At 36.0% G+C, this 20,269-nt stretch overlaps 1 protein-coding gene across 1 annotated transcript in view; it reads right to left on the minus strand.

Moving 5' to 3' along the window:
* Positions 1 to 4,093: 4,093 nt before the first annotated feature.
* ANGPT1 (angiopoietin 1) overlaps positions 4,094 to 20,269 on the minus strand; it is a 302,063-nt gene continuing 285,887 nt past the window's right edge. The window contains exon 9 of the mRNA XM_005894625.3: positions 4,094 to 8,242. Coding sequence (XP_005894687.1) covers positions 8,082 to 8,242 — 161 coding nt within the window. The 3' untranslated portion in view covers positions 4,094 to 8,081. The remainder of the gene's footprint in view (positions 8,243 to 20,269) is intronic.

Raw genomic sequence — 20,269 nt, forward strand, 5'->3', positions numbered from 1 at the left:
GAAGGGCTACAGACGTTTGTCATCTGCTAAAAATTGTTTATTGAGACATTCACCATTCAGCACTTCTAGGTCACCTTGTGTGGGAGCTGGGCACAGCCTCCTGGTCAGAAAAACCAAACCCAAACCAAAACAAGTGAACAAACAAAAGCCCAACGGCAACCTAAAACACCCTGTGACTCTTGATAGAGAATCACAGGTTGCAAGATTTCTCAGTTAACAGCCTTTCCTATGGGGACAAAGTGCCACAGGGCACCAATAATGTTAGAATTCTCAGTTTTGAGGTCCAGAGACTGTCAGTGAATACACTTTTACTGATCTCAGTCTGCATACCAGGCACCTTTTCCAAGTGGCTCAACCTCACTCTTAATCTACAAACTCACAAAAGCAATAATATATTCCAGAAGATACAATTGTTGTTGAGTCACTAAGTTGTGTCTGGCTCTTTTGCAACCCCATGGACTGTATCCTCTGTCCACAGAATTTCGCAGGCAAGAATACTAATGTGAAAGTGTTAGTTGCTCAGTCGTATCTGACTCTTTGAACCCATGGACTAGCCTACCAAGCTCCTCTGTCCATGGAATTTACCAGGAAAGAATACTGGAGTGGGTAGTCATTCCTTTCTCCAGGTGTCTTCCTGACCCAGGAATTGAACCTAGGTCTCCTGCACTGAAGCCAGATTCTTTATTGTCTGAACCACCAGGGATACCTACAATACTAGAGAGGGTTGCCATTTCCTTCTCCAGGGGATTTTTCCAACCCAGGGTTCAAGCCTGCCTCTCCTACATTGTCAGGAGGATTCTTTACTGCTGAGCCACTACAGCAGAGGCTTTTGTGGGTTTTTGGTACAATAATGGAAATTCCCACATCTCCTTTTCCTCGTTCCACTGCCCCTAGAAATGCTGTCATCTGTGCTTTGGCTGTCCCCTCCTTGGCTGAGGTTCAGATCAGTGTTGTCGCTCTCTGAGTACTAGACTCGTTGTGCGTCTTACTAGTTTGGACATAGGCAGCTCAAGTATTATCAGATGTTTTTGTTATGCTAGGATCCATGGTTTGTTTCTTGTTGTTCCTTACACTCTAAACAAAACATGTCTAATTCAGAAAGAAATGCAACCCACATGATTCTCATTAGTATATAAATAATCTGATGTTCTTTGATGTTTGGAGAAATTGTCTTTATAATCTTTTTGTTGAAAGCAGAAAGGCATTTTTCTTACAGTATAACCTCTCAAGAAAAAAAAATTACAGATCATTTTGAATTCCTGCAGTTTTCATTCACGTGTCATGGGTCTATCCATTCCTCCACCTACTCAGCCCCAATTAACCCAATTTACTTACCATCTAAGCTGTCTTTGCATTATACTGGTTCCTGGAAACACAATGTAAAATGAGACACGGAATAAGAACTCTGGTTATAATCTGGAACAGAAAAAGTGTAAATCATCTGACACTTAATGGAGATTCAAGAATGTTCTAGACACAATGTTAGGTTCTGGTAACAACAACAACAAAAACTAATTAAATTCCATCCCTGACCCCAAATGCTCATTATCTGGACACAGAACAAGTATATTCATAGCTGACTGGAGCACAAGTCAAACTGAAAATTCATTAACGTAAGTAGAAATAAAATGCCATGGGAACACAGAAGAAGGGTGAGAAATTTAGTCTGGGGGAGTGTGGGTGGGCTTTAAAGAGGAGACAGTGAGCTTTAGGAGAGGCTTTTTATTTCACTATCTTCACACATATGAAATCACTGGGAAAAGTAGATTAGTCTGTTCACACTCATGATTTCCAATCTTAATTAAATCGTTAGAAAGTGTTAGTTGTTCAGTCGTGTCAGACTTTTGTAACACCATGTATGTGGTCCGCCAGGCTCCTCTGTCCATGGGATTCTCCAGGCAAGAATACTGGAGTGGGTTGCCATTCCCTTCTCCAGGGATCTTCCCAACCCAGGGATCGAACCCAGCTCTCCTGCATTGCAGGAGCTGCCCTTTGAGCCACCAGAAGTACTTGATAAAGTTGTGACTCCTTTAGATATTTACTTCACCCATTATGTTAAGTGGTCATGTCAAACCTATTTTCAAACACTGTTTGATTGAACTGCCCACACTCTTACAAATATGCTCCCTTTCTTCCACTTCCTCTAGGAAACAGAGACCATTAATTGGCTGTGCCTCCTATAGCATTTCATTCTCTCCTAGTCTCTTCAGAGAGACATTTCTCCTCCTATTAAAAGTAAACCTCCTCTCCCTCCCTCAGTCATGCTCAGCCACCTCAGAACACTTGTTCCATCTAAGGACCTTTCTGTTCCTCCTTTCAGCCTCGGTTCCTTGAAAGGCTCATCTTCCTTAGTCTGCGTGTACACTCACACACCTGTCATCCTAAAAAAGAATCCTAAAAGCCACTCCTGTCCCTTTAGTTCCCTCCCAAACTCCTTTCATTCTCAGCCTTCTTTTTGAAAGTCTAATCTAAACCAATGGGTTTTTCAGGTGGCTCAGTGGTAAAGAATCAGTCTGCCAAGCAGGAGACCTGGGTTCAATCCCTGGGTTGAGAAGATCGCCTGGAGAAGGAAATGGCAACCCACTCTAGTATTCTTGCTTGAGAAATCCCATGGACAGGCATCTTCAGTTATTGATGCAATCTACTCACCTGACTTCTATAACTCCATTCCCTCACGATGATTTTTCTCTAGTTTATCCAGCTGTAATTTCACATCTCCTTTTTGAATTAGTGTCATTTATCTGCTCCTTAAAATTATGCTTGATCAGATATTTAAGTGAGATCTATTTCACTACATATGCTTTTGAAATAATCTTGTCTAATAATTTTAATTTCTGCCTAAATAATCTAGAGTCCAATATCATCCACGTTGGTCCTGCTTGAGCTCAGACTCATTATATTCCATTGGCAAGCTTGAATCACTAGCATCTCTAATTCAACATGTAAAACTGAACTCATTATCCACTCCCCGAAACCTGTGTTCCTTATTTTGGATATTTGCACCATCTTCTCTCTAATTAGCCAAGACAAAAATCTGGAATGACCTTGATCCTTCCCACCTTCCATCTAATCATGGAATTATTTGAATTTTTCCCCTTAAATCCTCTCAAAATTTAGCTTATCCAGTCCATTCATGTTATGCTGCTGTATATATCAGGTCCTCATTCTAACAGATTGTATCATTTGTCCTCAATGATCCAAACTTTTCCAGTTTTACCTCCTTCCAACGCATTCACTAATTGCAGGAAGTACAGTCCTTCTAAAGTGTACAAAGAACAAAGCTCAGACACAATCTTCTATAAAACGTATTGTGTAAATTGAGGGATGCCTGTGTGTTTCCTTAAATTTTAAAAACACGTACATATATATTTACTATTGAGTAGTAGTTACTCACTTTTTTCCTTATACATTATTATTATTATACTCTACACAGAACATAACCTTCAGCACATTATCCCAGCATTCTTGTTGCAGTTTAAAAAAACAATAATTTTATTAATATAAACTTCCTTGTACTTCTCATTAATGTAACTTGCTTATTTTTCTGATTGTAAATTTCCTTATGCTTTAATCACCTTTACCCTTAATACCTTCTTAATGCTTCATTTGGATGCTAAGTAGCTGCTCACTGTTTTTGTTAAAAATATTTCACATTCTGCTCATTAAGCCTATAACATGATTTCCTAAAGGGAGTGCTATATAATTACAATCCAAAAACTCATTATGAATATTTTTGTTATACCTTTCCCCAATGGAAACATTCAAGTTAATTTAGAGCCTTAATAATTTTCTTCTGTAAACTTTTATATTACTGTTTTGATGTTTAGACACTGTATTAAAGTGCACACGTATTCTTATTTTCTTTTAAGTCCATTTTAAGCTTACAATGTTTTAGCACCTTTTTATTGTCAATTCTGATTCTTTATAACATACGTAGGAAGTATACATTTATTTTCAAATTAGCTTATATAAGAGGAACTTAGGTAAGGTAGTCCTGGTTTTGTGGCAAAAATAGCTGAAAATGGTACCCACCTTTATGCCCTTTTCCCTTTATACGAAACTCAGATATTCAAAATGCATCCTATTATTCCACACCAAGTTCCGAGAATTTATTGTCAATTGTCATATAATAATTCAGCGTTTAACAATTGACAGGACATCCTAAAGCAGAGAAAATAAAGGCAAAACCAAACAAATGGGACCTAATTAAACTTAAACATTTAAGTTAATTAAACTTGCTTGCACAGCATAGCAAACCATCAACAAAGCAAAAAGACAACCTACTGAATGGGAGAAAATATTTGCAAATGATTTGACTCATGAGGGGTTAATATCCAACATATATAAACGGCTTGTACGACTCAACATCAAAAAACAAATGAGCATCCCAATTAAAAAAGGCAGAACTGAATAGACATTCTTCCAAACAGCAAAGGCAAATAACCAACAGGCACATTAAAACATCGTCAACACTGCTAACCATCAGGGAAATGCAAACCAAAACCACAATGAGGTATCACCTCACACCTATCAGAATGGCTATCATCAAAAAGAACACACATAATAAGTGTTGGCCAGGATGTGGAAAAAAGAGAACCCTTCTACCCTTTGGTACAGTGGAGCCTTCTCAGAAAACTAAAATTACAACTAACATCTGGCCTAGCAATTCTGCCCCTGGGTATATATCCCCCAAAGAAAAAAACCCGCTAATTTGAAAAGATACATGCAACCCAATGTTCAAAGCATTATTTATAATTCTTAAGGCATGGAAACAACCTAAGTGTCCATCAACAGATGAATGGATAAAGAAGATGGGCTATACATACACACACACACACACAATGGAATGTTGTTGTTGTTTAGTTGCAAGTCATATCTGACACATCTGACCTCATGGATTGTAGGCCACCAGGCTCCTCTGTCCATGGGATTTCCCAGGCAAGAATACTGGAGTGAGTTGCCATTTCCTGCTCCAGGGCATCTTCCCAAAGCCAGGGATTGAACCCACATCTCCTGCATTGGCAGGTAGAATCTTTACCACTTAGCCACCCGGGAAGCCCATACAATGGAATACTACTCAGTTATAAAAAAAGAAGGAAATGTTGCCATTTGCAGCAACATGGACAGACATAGGGCAATATGCTAAGTGGAGTAAGCCAGAGAAAGACAAACACTGTATACTATCACTTACATGTAGAATCTAAAAAGCACAGCAAACTAGTGAATCAAATAAAAAAGAAGCAGACTCACAGATATAGAGAAAAAACTACTGGTTACCACTGTGGAGAGGAAAGGGGGGAGGGGCAATAGAGAAGTAGGGTTAAAAAAAAGGCTGTTATGGGATTGTATTAAATCATATGTGTGAAACTTTTGCAAATATAGAACACTATAGAATTTGAAGAATTTTTCAATAAAAAAAGAACATAAGAAATAAAAAAAGATGATTATTGACAGGACATAACAATTATAGTAGAGACGTGGGACTCAGACCCGTTGCTTTGATCTAATGTTCTAATGCAGCTAAGCTTTCTTATCATATCCAAGACTGAAAGATTTTCAAAGATTGAGACTTTAGCACATTTGGTAATTTTTTTCATAGAACCCATACTTCCATATATCTCTAATTTTAAAACTTGTAAAATATTTAAAATGAGTAGTTGCACAAATATGTTACTTTCAATTTTATTTAAATCAAATAAAGCTGCCATTGATGTGCAGAAATTGGCATAGAAACTACATGAGTTTAATTCATATAAAAATTGAAAGACAAAATCCTATTACCTAATTGTCTTATCCTGAATAATTAAATGCAAAGGATATACATGTTAAATGGCCACAGTGCACATAATGGAGTCATAAAACATTTTATACTGCTTTATTATAAATAATTGGAACTATTTCATTTTTTAAACCCAGATAACAAAACAGTAAATATCATGCTTTTTCCCATTATTTCCTTTTATTTTTGTATTATGAATTGGAAAACGTATTACTTTTCAAAAGAATGGTAAGTAAAAAATCTCTAGGAACACAAAAACAAAACACTCACTTTCATTCACTTAAATGAAAACATCAAGGAGGTTTTCAGAGGAAGCAGCTAAACAGTGCTATGAAAGAGTCGACAAGAACAGAAAAGCTGCGGAATACCTGCAAACATCAATTTTAAGCAGAACAGGTTTGTATACACAGGTAAAAGTATAAACGTTTGATGGTAAACTTTGAAAAAATAACTTCTGAAAAATGTGAGTAGCTTTATTCTCTCAAATGGAGGAAACCCACAAAGGCACAAGAGATCAAGTCACCAGGCCTAAAACTGGTCTTAGTGCCCGATAAAAACTTTTACTTTTTTTAAGAAAGGAAACTCAAAGTGGATTTCAACTTTCTTATATCAGAGTATACCTTATGTTTTGATAAAAACTGTTCACGCTTGTAGCCTTGAGCACTTAGAGGCAGAAAGCACTTCTTGACAAAATACTGTAGTAACTTCAAATTGCCATAAATATCTGTGTCCAAAATTGACTTAAAATCAGTTAAGCCATAGAAATATTTTCATTGTGATTTATAGTAACTAGTAATTAGAATTTTCTTAGTCAAGTGACTATGATTAATTTTCTCTTTTGTTCATGTGTTTTAACATATAATACAAAGTTTGCCAATTTTTTTCCTGTAATGGTAATGTCTTAAAATCAGAAATTGCCTAACAAAACAGAGCCCAAGGTAGAAAAATATGAAGAAATAGTATATTTCATAAAGTTGTATAGTAGTTTTTTGAAAATGTGCTTATTTGCATCAATTGAGGGCAATGTTGCATATTCCAGAATAAACAGCTATTAGGTTTACTGTCGATATAAACATGCTATGTACAATGATATTTATAATTCTTCTTTCACTTTTCATAGACTTCAAAGTGTATCTTTTATAGAAACTGGAACAGAGTGAATCTGGAAAGCAAGTTTCAGTTAATTAGTAAAAATTAAATTAGCATGAAATAACAGGGTGAAGGATTGAAGATAATTATTTTAAAAATAATAAAGTTACACTTAAGTGGACACATGCAAGAAGATACTGTAAAATGACCTGTTCCAGTTTACTTGGTTTTATTTCAACTTATTACACTCTAAAATACTGCTTTCATGTATAATATCAAAAGAAATATTAAATGCATGTATATTATTTTAAGGGCTTGATGATATATTTCACATTCTTTAAACTTTACTCAGGCTATAAATATATTTATATATCAGTCAGTTTTTAAAATAAATGAAAACTGTAGCATGAGGGGAAGGATAAATTTTCATCTCATATGTCCAATAGTTGATTATGTCCATCTTTTCTGAAAACTGTATCAAAAAATCAAAGAATAACGGAGTGTGTTTCTACTTCACACTGCTATTCTTCATGCACTACAATTCTTTATAGTTTACCAAAATGGAATTTACATTTGAAGATGGGTTAACTGATATCAACTAGCAAGTATGATTTAGGAATTAGACTTCTGAAATCCATTTCACTAACTCAGAGGGCAATGCTGTTCTTCCTGAACTTTTATTAAAATTGTGCAACAGTACAAACTTATTAGGTTTGCATAGAAATAACACCATTTCACTGGTGTAATATATCTTTTCCAAAGGATTATGGCAAGCCAGATTTTATTATTCATGTATACTCTTTTTGTTGTTGTTCATTTTCTTCTTCTTCTCTCTCTCTCTTTTTTCTTTTTCTTTTTTTGGTTTTACATGAAATAAACCATATTTATCATCTGGCTACCATAGTTCCAAAATAAGATCCAGTAGTAGTTTGAAGCACAGTGAGCTTAACAGTTTCTTCCCTTTTAAAAGCATGACAGTGAATGGCAGTCTATAGTCAAGCCGTATGAACACAATCATCCCAAGTAGAGACTCTGTGAACTCAAAAGGTTCCAAATTCACAGTCAAGGACCTTGGTGACTTCACATAACTGCTACTTGTTGCTAGAAGGGAGACCATATGTTTGCTTCAGAAATTTTCAAGCAGTTTCTCATCTGGTGGCTTCTCCAGATTTCTTGGTGGCTTTTATAATTGCTCTTGACTGACATTATGCCTTCAAAAGTCCAAAGGTCGAATCATCATAGTTGTGGAACGTAAGGAGTAACTGGGCCCTTTGAAATAATGCCATTTTATTCCATTCAGTTTTCCATGGTTCTGTCCCGCTGTATAAAACATTCCATTTAGATTGGATGGGCCACAGGCATCAAACCACCAGCCTGAAAAATTAGTTAATAATGAAAGAGAAGGAGAAGAAACAATTACATAAGTAAATTGAACATTTGGAAATTCATGCCACTTACTGAGGGGAAACATTCATACTTACGATTATTTGCAAATCAGAGGTATTCAAAAAATATCTTCCTGGTAGTGAAATTGTTTTAAATAGCATCCAACAGACAGTGTAATCAGAAAGAGGAATGCTCTCATGAAAATCAGCTTTCAGTGTCACTCCATTGGGACTCATTTCCCAATGTAATGATGGGAAGCATTTGGGTTTCAAGATACGATCTAGTCAGGCCTGGATTTGTACAAAGGGTAAGTAAAATGAAACCCTTCAGAGGCATTCCACCTGAAGCCTGTTATTGGAAATAGAGCAATTAATTATTAGCAATGAAGTTCAGAAGCTTGGACAGCTAACATCTAAACAGAAAGAAATGTCCTCCATGTAGCTCATAATTTTGCCTACTGGCCCTTAGCTGCTTCTGAAATTAACTGGATAGCAGAAAATAACTATGAATTTGGATGGCTATACCCTCTCTGCAGTTTATAGCAATATGCGAAGCATTCATTCAGAGTAACCACATAGTTCCTATAGAGCAGCATGTTTTCCTGTGATTGTCAAAGTTCTTTCTAAACTTAGTAAAAAGAAAAATGATGAGTAACATATAGATCCTGTGCTCACATAGCTCTCTGCAAGGATAACTCAGTACTTTATTTTTTAAATGAATTAAGTTCTTAGCTTTTAGATAAAACATAGTACTTTTCCCCCTCTCTCCTGAAGCAATACTACTAAAATCTTTAGGGAGAGATTTATGCCAGAGACATTCTGGCATATTTGTATTTGGATACAGTTGACCTCCCTTTGATTACAGAGTTATACCTAAGGGACTAATAGCTAAAGAAAGAGAAAGCTGTACAGCTGATGTTTAACTGTAACATGAGCATCATCTTGCAGAAACTTTAGAAAAAGTTAAATGGAGAAAAACTAGTTCTCATTTTTCAATTTTGGAGGGTGAATACAGCTGGGTTGTGTTTATAAAGTCATACTAGAGGCCTAACAAGCTATATTAATCACTAACTCATACTAGGAAAAAGTAAGGTATGTCAACGAATTTGGAAAGACACTGTATTTAATGTTTTAGCAACTGTATGCAAACAACATAGATGTTAATGTAGTCAAAACACGGGGGACAAGAAGTTCTTATTTGGCAAGGAAGGAGGAAACTGTAAAATTCCACCTTTTTCTTCTTAGGATTAATTCCTTTAAAATTTTTTGGTAAGTACAACCAGTAAAACTATGCTATTTATATTAAAAAAAGGCATTCTAATAGTAGGGAATTTATTTACCCGTAAGACTCTTAAAGGACAAAATGAAACTCTACTTGATTGCTTCAGTATTGTAACTTTCTCCTCCTTTTCTATGACCTTCTTGAGGCACTCTTCCATCATGTTAACGAGCCTTTCATAGTCTTTCAAATATCCACCACAGTCTCTAAAGCAAGCACAGTTACTCGATTGTTGAGGACCACTACAAATCATAAAAGGATCCTCCAAGTTACAGTAAGATACTCAGGGCAGAAGTGTGCGGATTTGTTTGGTTTATAGAAAGTCATAAGAGTTCTGGAAGAGTGTGGGAAGGCAGACGTCTGTTGGAACATAGCCTGGCAATGAAGGGCACAGACTGAAGAATGCATTCATTGGGAAACTACAATGAACTTCCGAAAGAGACAAGAAAAAGTAGGGACACATGAGGGAATAGGATAAACTGATTTTATGTATCTTTCCTAACGAGTAAAGTGGGAAAATGTTCCAGGTAAGAAGAAAGGCATTTTGGAGACACTGAAAGGAGACCAGTATGGATAGGTCAAAGTTAATAAGAGCAACAGTAGCCTGAAGCTGTGAGGGTCTGAAGATCGAATCACATAGTCTTTTATTCATTATCCCTGGTTGCTCAGTGGTAATGAATCAGCCTGCAATGCAGGAGACATGGGTTTGATGCCTGGTTAGGGAAGATCCTCTGGAGAAGCAAATAGCAACCTACTCTAGTATTCTTGTCTAGGAAATCCCCTGGACAGAGGAGTCTGGCAGGCTACAGTCCACGGGGTTGCAAAAGAGTCAGACATGACTTAGCAATTAGACAACAGCAACAACAAATGTAAAGGCATGGTTTATATTCCATATTCTTAGTGCCACACCTAACAGAGTGTGCTTAGCAGATGACTGGCAAGGGCCTACAGACTTATTGACAGACTGTTTCTTCTTTTAAAGCCTCTATGGTCTGAATTAGTCCAGTTTATTTTTTTTAAAGCTATATTTGATAGATACCTGTATATATAACATCCGAGTTTATTGTATTCATTTTTTATTTCTTTATTCATTCAATTTATAATCCTCATGAAGTGTTGTCATACAACACTCAACAGGACAGATGTGGTCCTTACTCTTATGGAGCTTACTCCTAATGTGACAAACAGGCAAAAAAAAATGTAGCAAATAAATAAAATACGTACAAATCATTAGGAAATGATGATGGAAAAAGGAAGAAGAAGAGGATGAGGGGAGGAAGAAACAGAGAAGAGGAGAGGGGAGTTAGAATCAGGGAGCTATGAAGGAGAATAACAGGAGACCTATTTGTCTTTTCATGTTCATCGAAGAAGTTGATATTTCATGAAACTTGACAGATGAGAAGACTGCAAAGTGAAGATGGGGAAAGACTTTACTAAGCAAAGCATAGCACATGCCAATGCCATGAAGCTGAAAGAGAGTTTGGTGTTTAGGGACTAAAAGAACTTCAGTGTAGTTGGTGGTATCCAGTGGCCAAGGGAAAGACTTGCAGGAAATTAAGGTGGAAAAATGGCAATCTTGGTGGAAATTAAAACAATGTGGAAAATCTTATAGTTTATCCAATCTACTTGTTTATCATCAGGTGAACAAGTAGAACATTCTCTAGGAATGGGAACCAATATTTTACCAGGGGAACCACATCTGCCAGGTTAAATGTTTAATTAAATATTATTTAGAGCCCTTGATCTCTAACTGTGGTCTACCAAAGCCACTCTGAGCACATGTTGATGAAGGGGAATCAGTTCAACAAATACTAACCAATGGACAGATATAGGGGTCAGAGTTGAGTAAAACAAAATTCCTGACTTCAAGGAGTACACAATTTTGTGTAAGAGAGAAACAAACTGTTAAATGAGAAGATAGCTATTTAACAGAGATAAGGAAAATCTTGGGAACAGAGGCAGAATGTCCTGTTTGTGGGTCTGTAAGGTTCACTCATCACTTGATCTGGATCCTGAAGGATGGGTGGGAGTTCACAGGGTAGAAAGAGATTATCTAAAGACAGTACGTACTCTGGCAGAGCAGGAGAGAGTGCCTGCCAGCAGCATGGCTTGGCTGCAATGCCAGTGGGTAAGGGGTTGGAGAACACAGGGCTGGCAAAATAAACAGGAACAAGAACATGGAGGGTTTTATTGTATGCTTAAAAATGCTCTTGTGGGCAATGGGGAGCCTAAGCACCAGACCAGAAATTAGAAGACCCTGACTTTGATGCTGACTTCACCAGTTAATAACTAAGGGATCTTAGGCAATAGTAAATGTAACATTTGATATCTGAACAGTTACTATGTATCGGGACTCTGCTAAAATATTTATACGCATTTTCTCAGTTCATTCCACACAACCCTATGTGGTGTGGCAAGTACTAAAATGAAGACCCTGATGCTCAGACAATTTAAGGAACTTTTCCAATGTCGCATAGTCACTTACCTCCTCATTCCTAAGATGTGGATCATAAATATCTAATCAACCATTTTCACAGCACAGGTGCAGAGATCATATAAGATGGCACACTATTAAAGCCTCTAAAAGCCTATCTAAAGGTTCTTTTGTAAGTTATTTAGGAAGCAGGCATAAACTTTAGAGCAGGAATAAAAAGAATCAGATCTTATGGGATCATCACAATCATTTCATAATGAAGACCAAGTCATCAGTGCCAACATATTTACTTATTTGCTTGCTAGGGTTAATTAGAGAAATATGAAAATAATTTGGATTCAAATGAGTACAGTTGTTCAGTGTTCGTGTTGTAAAGATATGGCATTTAACTACCTAATATGGGTTTTATGGGCTTATGTAGGGTTTAGGAGGTATAGAATCTGCATGTAATGGAGAGGCAGATATACAGGATAGACTTGTGGACACAGTGGGGAAGGAGAACGTGGGATGAATTGAGAGAATAGCTTGGAAACATATACATTACCATATGTAAAATAGATAGCAAATGAGAATTTGCTCTGTGACCAAGGGAGCTCAACCCAGTACTCTGGGACAACCTAGAGGGGTGGGGTGGGGTGGGATGGAGCGGGAGATAGAAGCGGGGTTCAGGAGGGAGGGGACATTTGTATACCTATGGCTGATTCACGTTGATGTATGGCAGAAACCAACACAATACTGTAAAGCAATTATCCTCCAATAAAAAAAAATCAGACTGCAGAAAATAAAATGAAAGGGCAATTATTACTCATGACAATTTCAGTTGTAGTGTCAGTGTTCTTCCCGGGGACGGGGGAGCCTGGTGGGCTGCCGTCTACGGGGTCGCACAGAGTCGGACATGACTGAAGCGACTTAGCAGCAGCAGCAGTCCTTTATAAAATACTCTGAACTTTCAGTTCGCAAAACTAGTTATCTGTATGCAAGTAAGTATTTCCTGTTTTTTCTGACAAGGAACAACAAGGAATTTCTTTGTATCAAATATTTAAGTTTGCCCACTTTCTACCGCTCTTTGAAAAAATTAAGCATGACCTGGTCATTTAACACAAATCCTGAAAAGAAGTGGCTTTAAAGCATATTCATAGAAAGCAGGCAAAGAACACAGCAGGCTCCTGGTTACTCCTGGTTAATCTCCTTTCACATTCACAGATAACCATATGTACTCATGGGTCCTCAGAACAAGGTAAGTTTGCGTAGATTGAAGGTATCCTTGTGAACATATAAAGGAGTATGCCTGGGTTTGCATTTCCTCTCCGATTAGATATCAAATAGCTGAATTAAATACCTTCTAAAATTCTGGGGTGATATCAACTTTGTACTTTGTTCTATAAGTGCCTGGGGATAGATGAGCAATATGTTAAACAAGTTAATTAGAAGAGGCACTTTAAGCTTTAAAGAACTTAGCAATGAACGCAAAGGATGGAAGGGAGCGGCAGCTTCCATCTGCTGTTGGGACAACTGATAAAATGTCTTAAATGTTTTAAGATTGGCAATTGCTGAGATGAACTTTGCCAAGCATTTTTCTTCATAACCTGTAACCTTATGTATATTTTAATAAGAAATCCGAGAAGCATGTTTCTAATTCATTTACACTTAACTCATTAAAATTTAGTTTTGGAATAACTATCTTGGGCTTCCCAGGCCTTGAAAAATCATTTGAGTCTTTTATCTCTGAAGCAGAAAATTCACATTTTATCACCAATACATGAAACTTTGCCCAGAAAACAGGAACTTGATTCTAAACTTTGTACTCAGGAAGTTCAAATTTATTTGAAAGTCAGGAAACCTAACTCTCAAATTCTTCTGATCCTAAACAAAATGTCTCTCAACACTTCTTTTCTAAGGTAAAAAGTACAGCAAAATAAAAAGATCTACCTGTGGTTATGGATTTCTTTCTAATCAGCAACATGCAAAGAACTGGCACAGAGAGTAAGAATCTTCCTCTTTTAAGGAAGGATGAGGCTGAAAAAAAAAACTGACTGATGCCTAGTGATCATCGGGACCATCATTAAAATCACTCACTGATTTCACGGGTACAAATCCAGCTCCTACCCAGAACTAGCCTCAAGGAGCAGCTGCAAGCTCTTGTGTGTGGAGCCGAAGGATCCTTCCAGAACTCTGCATTCCTTCTGTCATTTCATCCCATACCCTCTTCAAGTCAAGGACTTGGCTTTTTTCCCCTTTCTCTTCTTTTTGTTCCATAGATAGAAAGTTGTTTATCCTGGCTGGTAATCTTGAATTCATTTTAATCCTTTAGGTATTCTCTTACTGCCTCTTTCCTCCCTTGGACTTCATTTTACTTTTAACTACAGTTAAGTGAGGAAATCCTCATGAAAATGGGCCTTAAACAGTAAAACAGAGCTAAATTCTTGTCTTTGAGTGCTGTTTCTTTTAAGAATGGCAGTAGAAGGAGTGGATAAGGTAATGGCTTATCTGGAGGTCATATTCAAATCCTCTGAAATTAATTCTGCGACCTTAAGCAACTTAGCTAAGTCTTCCATATCTTAGTTCTCACCAAAGATCTCTATCGAATGGTTTGTGGAAGTGTCCTTTAAACTATTAAGTGTGTCATTTATGATAATGCAGAAATGACTGTTATACACTAAGAGTGCAATGTATATTCACTATATTACTTATTATTAGAGTAAAATATAAACAAAATTGTTTGGCTATTCTCATCAACTATTAAGCTTTGGTGGCAGCCTTGTGTTATAGGCCTATCAGTTCTTATTCACTTTTTTCCAAATTGAACTTTTAAGAGACATTTTCTGATATTATTTTTTCCTTTTTCCAATAAATATAAACTTCCTCCCAGAGAACAGGAATATAGTCCTAAATTCTGCACTTAGAATGTTCAAATTTATTCAAAAGTTATAAACCTAACACTCAAAAGTTTTCCAATATGGAATTTAGTCTTCTGGGGTTAGGTTATTCTTAAAATGTGGCTCTAGTCTTTAATATTCATCCCTTTGTTCCATGTGTGTGCATGCAAATTAATATACACATGTGAAAGTGAAAGTGTTGGTTGCTCAGTAGACTGTGTCTGACTCTTTGCGACCCCATGGACTGTAGCCCGCCAGGCTCCTCTGTCCATGGAATTCTCCAGGCAAGAATACTGGAGTAAGTATTCTTCCCTGATGGCAGTAAGTAGCCATTCTCTTCTCCAAAAGATCTTCCTGACCCAGGGATTGAACCTGGGTTTCCTGCATTGTAGGCAGATCTTTACCATCTGAGCCACCAGGGAAGACATATACATACTTTGGCATTTTAAATCTAAGTTCATGAAAAAGTTACATTCATATTCACATTGATTTATTTTTATGTCTTTTCACGAAGATAATTTGTGATTTCACAATGTCCTTTCAGAGTCTGATAGCCTACTCATGCATTTAACCAAAATTTATTAAGCACATCCTGTGAGACAAGCACTACACTAGGCCCTGAAGACACAATGGTGGAGAGCATGATGTCCCTGATTTCAAGAAATGTACCTTTTTTGTGGAACAGGCTTATGCACTAAATAAGAAATTGCTTTGAAATACAGTAATGCAATGTAGATATCTGTGGTCAATCTTAAATTATCCATATGGATCTTTTCTCTCAACATGTTTGCCTTAAAACCTAGGGAATGCCAGTTATCTGACAATGCTTAGCACATCCTTCCTGTGTTATCAAAAACTCTAAGATTATTACATTTTCCCAAAGATCTGTCACTTTAACCAGTTAGGGAGCCTGTTAATTTCTTCCATTTTGTCTTCTTCAAGGTTATATAGCAGGCAAGGCAAGCATTTATCAATTCTCTACTGCTAGCATCTGGTAAGTTCGAGGGTGTACTAAGAATTTATGTGTATGACTTTATCCCCTCTTTTAGAATTGAACTGAGAATATCCTTTGTTAGCTTTAGCAAAGTCTTGTCTGTCGACTGACATAGTTTATGCGTGGGAAAACAGATTGTAGTTTCTACCACAACAGATTCTTTCTGCAGAGGCTTAGGTCACATTTTTACATAGCTTTTATATTAGATACCAAATAAGAAAATTGTGTTGAAAGAAAAGGTAAGAAAAATAATGTAAAACAATACCATATTTTGTTAGGGGTCATTTTCTTTTCTTTTGGTCAGCAACCTTTAGTAATTATAGTTTCTAGCAGAATTTTAGAAAAATATATTTTGAAGAATACTAATTTGGTATCAAAGCCCATGTTTTCTTTGCATGTAAAAATCTAATGAGAAAAGGTTTTCATTTTCATAATTTGAGTCATATTTTTTTGCATATTTAATACAATAAATTCATATAAACAAAAGCATGTGTTGACTGATATTACATTTTCATTTTGTAAATATTAAATAATAGGGAAAACATTAAGTTTATAATGAAACTGATTCTTTCCTTGGATTCATGAGGGTACAAGAAGGGCTCTCCTGTGAGACTAAGAAAATATTTCCTATAATCACCTCTTAAATTTATCCCTCCCACTACTGAAATATATACATTTGTTGTAATATACTATATAAAGGGGGAACCTAAGGAGAAAACTTACACATTTTCTTAAGTTCAGTGAATCACAGAACATAGATATTTCTGGTTTGTAATAAATGCACACTAACAAATCATCTCTAATGATTAATTAAGAGGTCAGTTTCATAGAAAATGTATGTGGCAATTTTGATTTTGAAATAGATTGTATGGTCCCATAACAACAGTGTAATAAAACATAAAAATTATTCAGTTTTTAAATTGGACAGAAGAATTTCTGGTAAGGTAGAAATAAGTACATATATGTCTGGAAAAGGACGTATCAAACACTGTGGTATCTATTTCTACTGCTGCAAATATGCTTTTTTAGCCAGCTATACTTCTTTTCCACTAACAATGAACTACAACCAAACTGAAAAATAATATTACTTGTTTTTCTCTACTGCAGCCACTAAGAGTACACATACACAGAATAACAAACTCACAGAACCGGAAGAAAACGTAGGAGACAATCTTATGTAGACTGGCAACTAGAGGAATGTGCATACGTAACTCTCTCATGTAACTACCTTTATATTTTCTTGAAGGTGTCCATAACTAGACATCCACAATCTTTTCTGGAAACTCATTCCAGTCTTTGATTCCTGGACACTCCATCAAAAGTCACTTTTCCCTTCTCCAATAACTTTCACGTGCTATATTTTGTCCCCAGAACTTGCTATAATGTGAAGTCGTGTGTTTATTGTTTACTTTTTGTTGATGGTCTTCTTCAGAAAATACAAGCTCTATTCTGTCTTGCTTATTTTTCTAATTGTGTTGACTCTTAACAGTTACTCCTTAAAATTATGTTAAGTAAATAGAAGGAAGTTAAGATGTTAGGAAGATGGAAGAACAAAATGTTCTACTTTCTGTCTAGATGAAATACCTTCTATTTTTAATTAAGCCTATCTCTTGTTTTTCAGTCGTTGATAGATAGGGTAACAACAATACCACCTTCTCCAACAAAAATCCCTCCATGTACTTGAAGAAAACTATTTAGGATGGTTAAGCAGGCAATAAATCTGACTTTATCCTTAATTTCTTTTAGAGGAAACAATGGAAAATATATAAATAAACAAGATAAAACAAAGCTTTAACTGATGATGACAGAGAACTAAGAATTATTAGTTTCAAAAAGCATGAAATCTATCTGCTTAAGACATGATTTAAAATATGTAATAAGTCAAAATACACACCTTTTAAAAGGAGAAGAAAAATCATTAGATGGAAAAAGTGTTTCTAAGGTGAACCATGGCAGAGAATATAGAGCGGTGGTGGTGTGGGGGTAGTTAAGTAGAACATAAGTTTCAGATAATACTCAAGTTACCTGGACTGTCATTGACATTCACCCTTGTGTACCCCAGTTCTTAGCTATCTAAATTCCACATATTAGTTTTGCAGAGTGCATCACTTTGCAAGACCTGGATTCTTTTAAAAGGATATTTGATAGGGTAGTGGTGTTTATTACAGAAACATATTTACTTAGACTATTCCAGCCCAAGCAATAAGTGGAAATTTCTTCTCTTCAATATATGTGTTTATTGATGGGTAAGAAGTAGGTCCAAGAATGATTATGGATGAAAGAACATGACAAAGTTCAATCGTCTGAAGCAGAAATAAAATCACAATACTGAGCGATGTAGTTTTCTCATCATTAACCAAGAGATGCATTTTCCTCTTTGCTTTGCTCAATATTTTCATTATTATGACAGTAATATGAACATATTGGAACACTATTCTAAGTAAACATTTGAACAATTTTACTGTTGGTCTTTCATGTGTTGTATTTATTTGATAAGAAAAAAATATCTGTAAAAACAGACATGGAGAAAATGAAGTGCACATCTATATTAAAGTGGGCAAAAAAAGTACAATCAAAGTCTGTTTGTTCTTGTATAAAGTTGCTGATAATTTCACTTAAAGGATCAAGGAGGTAATAAAAAGCGGTATTTTATTTTAGGAAAAAAAAAGTTCAAAACCTAACCTGTGGGTAACATTTTCAAAATATTCTAAATTTGTAACAGCTAAAATTGCATATAAAAGACTTTTGAATGTGATGTCAAAATGGCATTTTTAAAGCTTAAGGAGGAGGATATGACAGAGGCAGAATCATAACAAGCTGGCTTTGGTAATGATAAGGCCAGTCTGATGTTGAAAAGATGTTACTATAAGTGGAGTGGATGGGAATCCAAATGGGATGTGATTTGGTAGTGGTAGTAATGAAGGGCCTGGGTATGGTGATGAAGTTGGAAAGATTTTTCCAAAATGTTGCCTCTATACTCTTTCATGCTTTGTTAACTAATGAGAAAAAATTCATTTCATTGGTTTCAAAATCTGAAAGTGACTTCAAGGGTTCCAAGATGGTTATTCATTCATTCATGCAACACATATTTTATTGAGTTCCTATGTGCCACAATCTACCAAGCTAGATGTTAAGGATAAAATGATGAATATTTAATTACTTTCATTTTCCTTATGTACAAAACGTACAATCGAGTTTCTCTCCCTGTGTCTTTCATAGAGTTGGTTTGAGATTCAAGGAAGATAGTACAACACATATGTAACAGGTAATAATATATAATTATAATGATAGTAATACTATATTTGGAGAAGTAAAATGTTAGATTTAGAGAGTTTTTTCTCTACTAGCATGAGTTTGTTATAGGATAACAAACAGAGGATAAGAATAGTTAAAGGTGGGAGTGATTACTCTTCCATTAAGAGAGGGAAACAACACTAAACTGTGAGAAGAGAGACACCGGGACAAAGCTTCCTTTACAGTTTTGCTTGGTGCCAACTCTTTTATGCCAGAGCCTGGAACAATTGTGAGCGGCATCATTTGCCGTAAGGTTTTAATTCAGTTGTTTCTTAGACTTCACTCAGTCATTTATCAACTTCACGAGCAGTTTTTGCCAGGCCCATTTATAACTTTTATTAATATTTAATGAATATTTTTCTTGAAATCAATGATTTGTTAAATATCAAATATTGTGAATCCTTTTTAAAATGCAAAGTTTACATCATTCCTTCAAAGAGGAAATCAGCACCACTTTCTATAATAAAAGGGAGACATAAAACTCAGCAAAAAAAAAAACAAACATTTTAATTAATTTGAGGTAGATGTTATTGCCTTACCAGGGTCTTGAGACTGAGGCTGAAGAGTTTGCTCCTTCTTTGCTAAGAAGAGTAATTATTAAGTGCTGAAAAAGTATAGATAAGCTAGTACTAAACTGAGAATTTCTCTTTGACACACAAGGCGAGAAAAAATATTTAAAAAGTGAAAGAGGATAAACTCTCTTACTCAGTGATATATATTTTTAATGGTATCTTCTGTACCAGCTAAATTGGGCTCCAAAATCACTGCAGATGGTGACCGCAGTCATGAAATTAAAAGACGCTTGCTCCTTGGAAGAAAACTTATGACTAACCTAGACACCACATTAAAAACCAAAGACATTACTTTGCCAACAAAGGTCCATCTACTCAAGGCTGTGGTTTTTCCAGTAGTCATGAATGGATGTGAGAGTTGGATTATAAAGAAAGCTAAGTGCTGAAGAACTGATGCTTCTGAATTGTGGTGTTGGAGGAGACTCTTGAGAATCCCTTGGAGATCCAACCAGTCCATCCTAAAGGAAATCAGTCCTGAATATTCATTGGAAGGACTGATGCTGAAGCTGAAACTCCAGTACTTTGGCCACCTGATGCAAAGAACTGAATCATTGGAAAAAACCCTGA

This window comes from Bos mutus, chromosome 14 (genome assembly GCF_027580195.1).
Source record: "Bos mutus isolate GX-2022 chromosome 14, NWIPB_WYAK_1.1, whole genome shotgun sequence".
NCBI lineage: Eukaryota > Metazoa > Chordata > Mammalia > Artiodactyla > Bovidae > Bos > Bos mutus.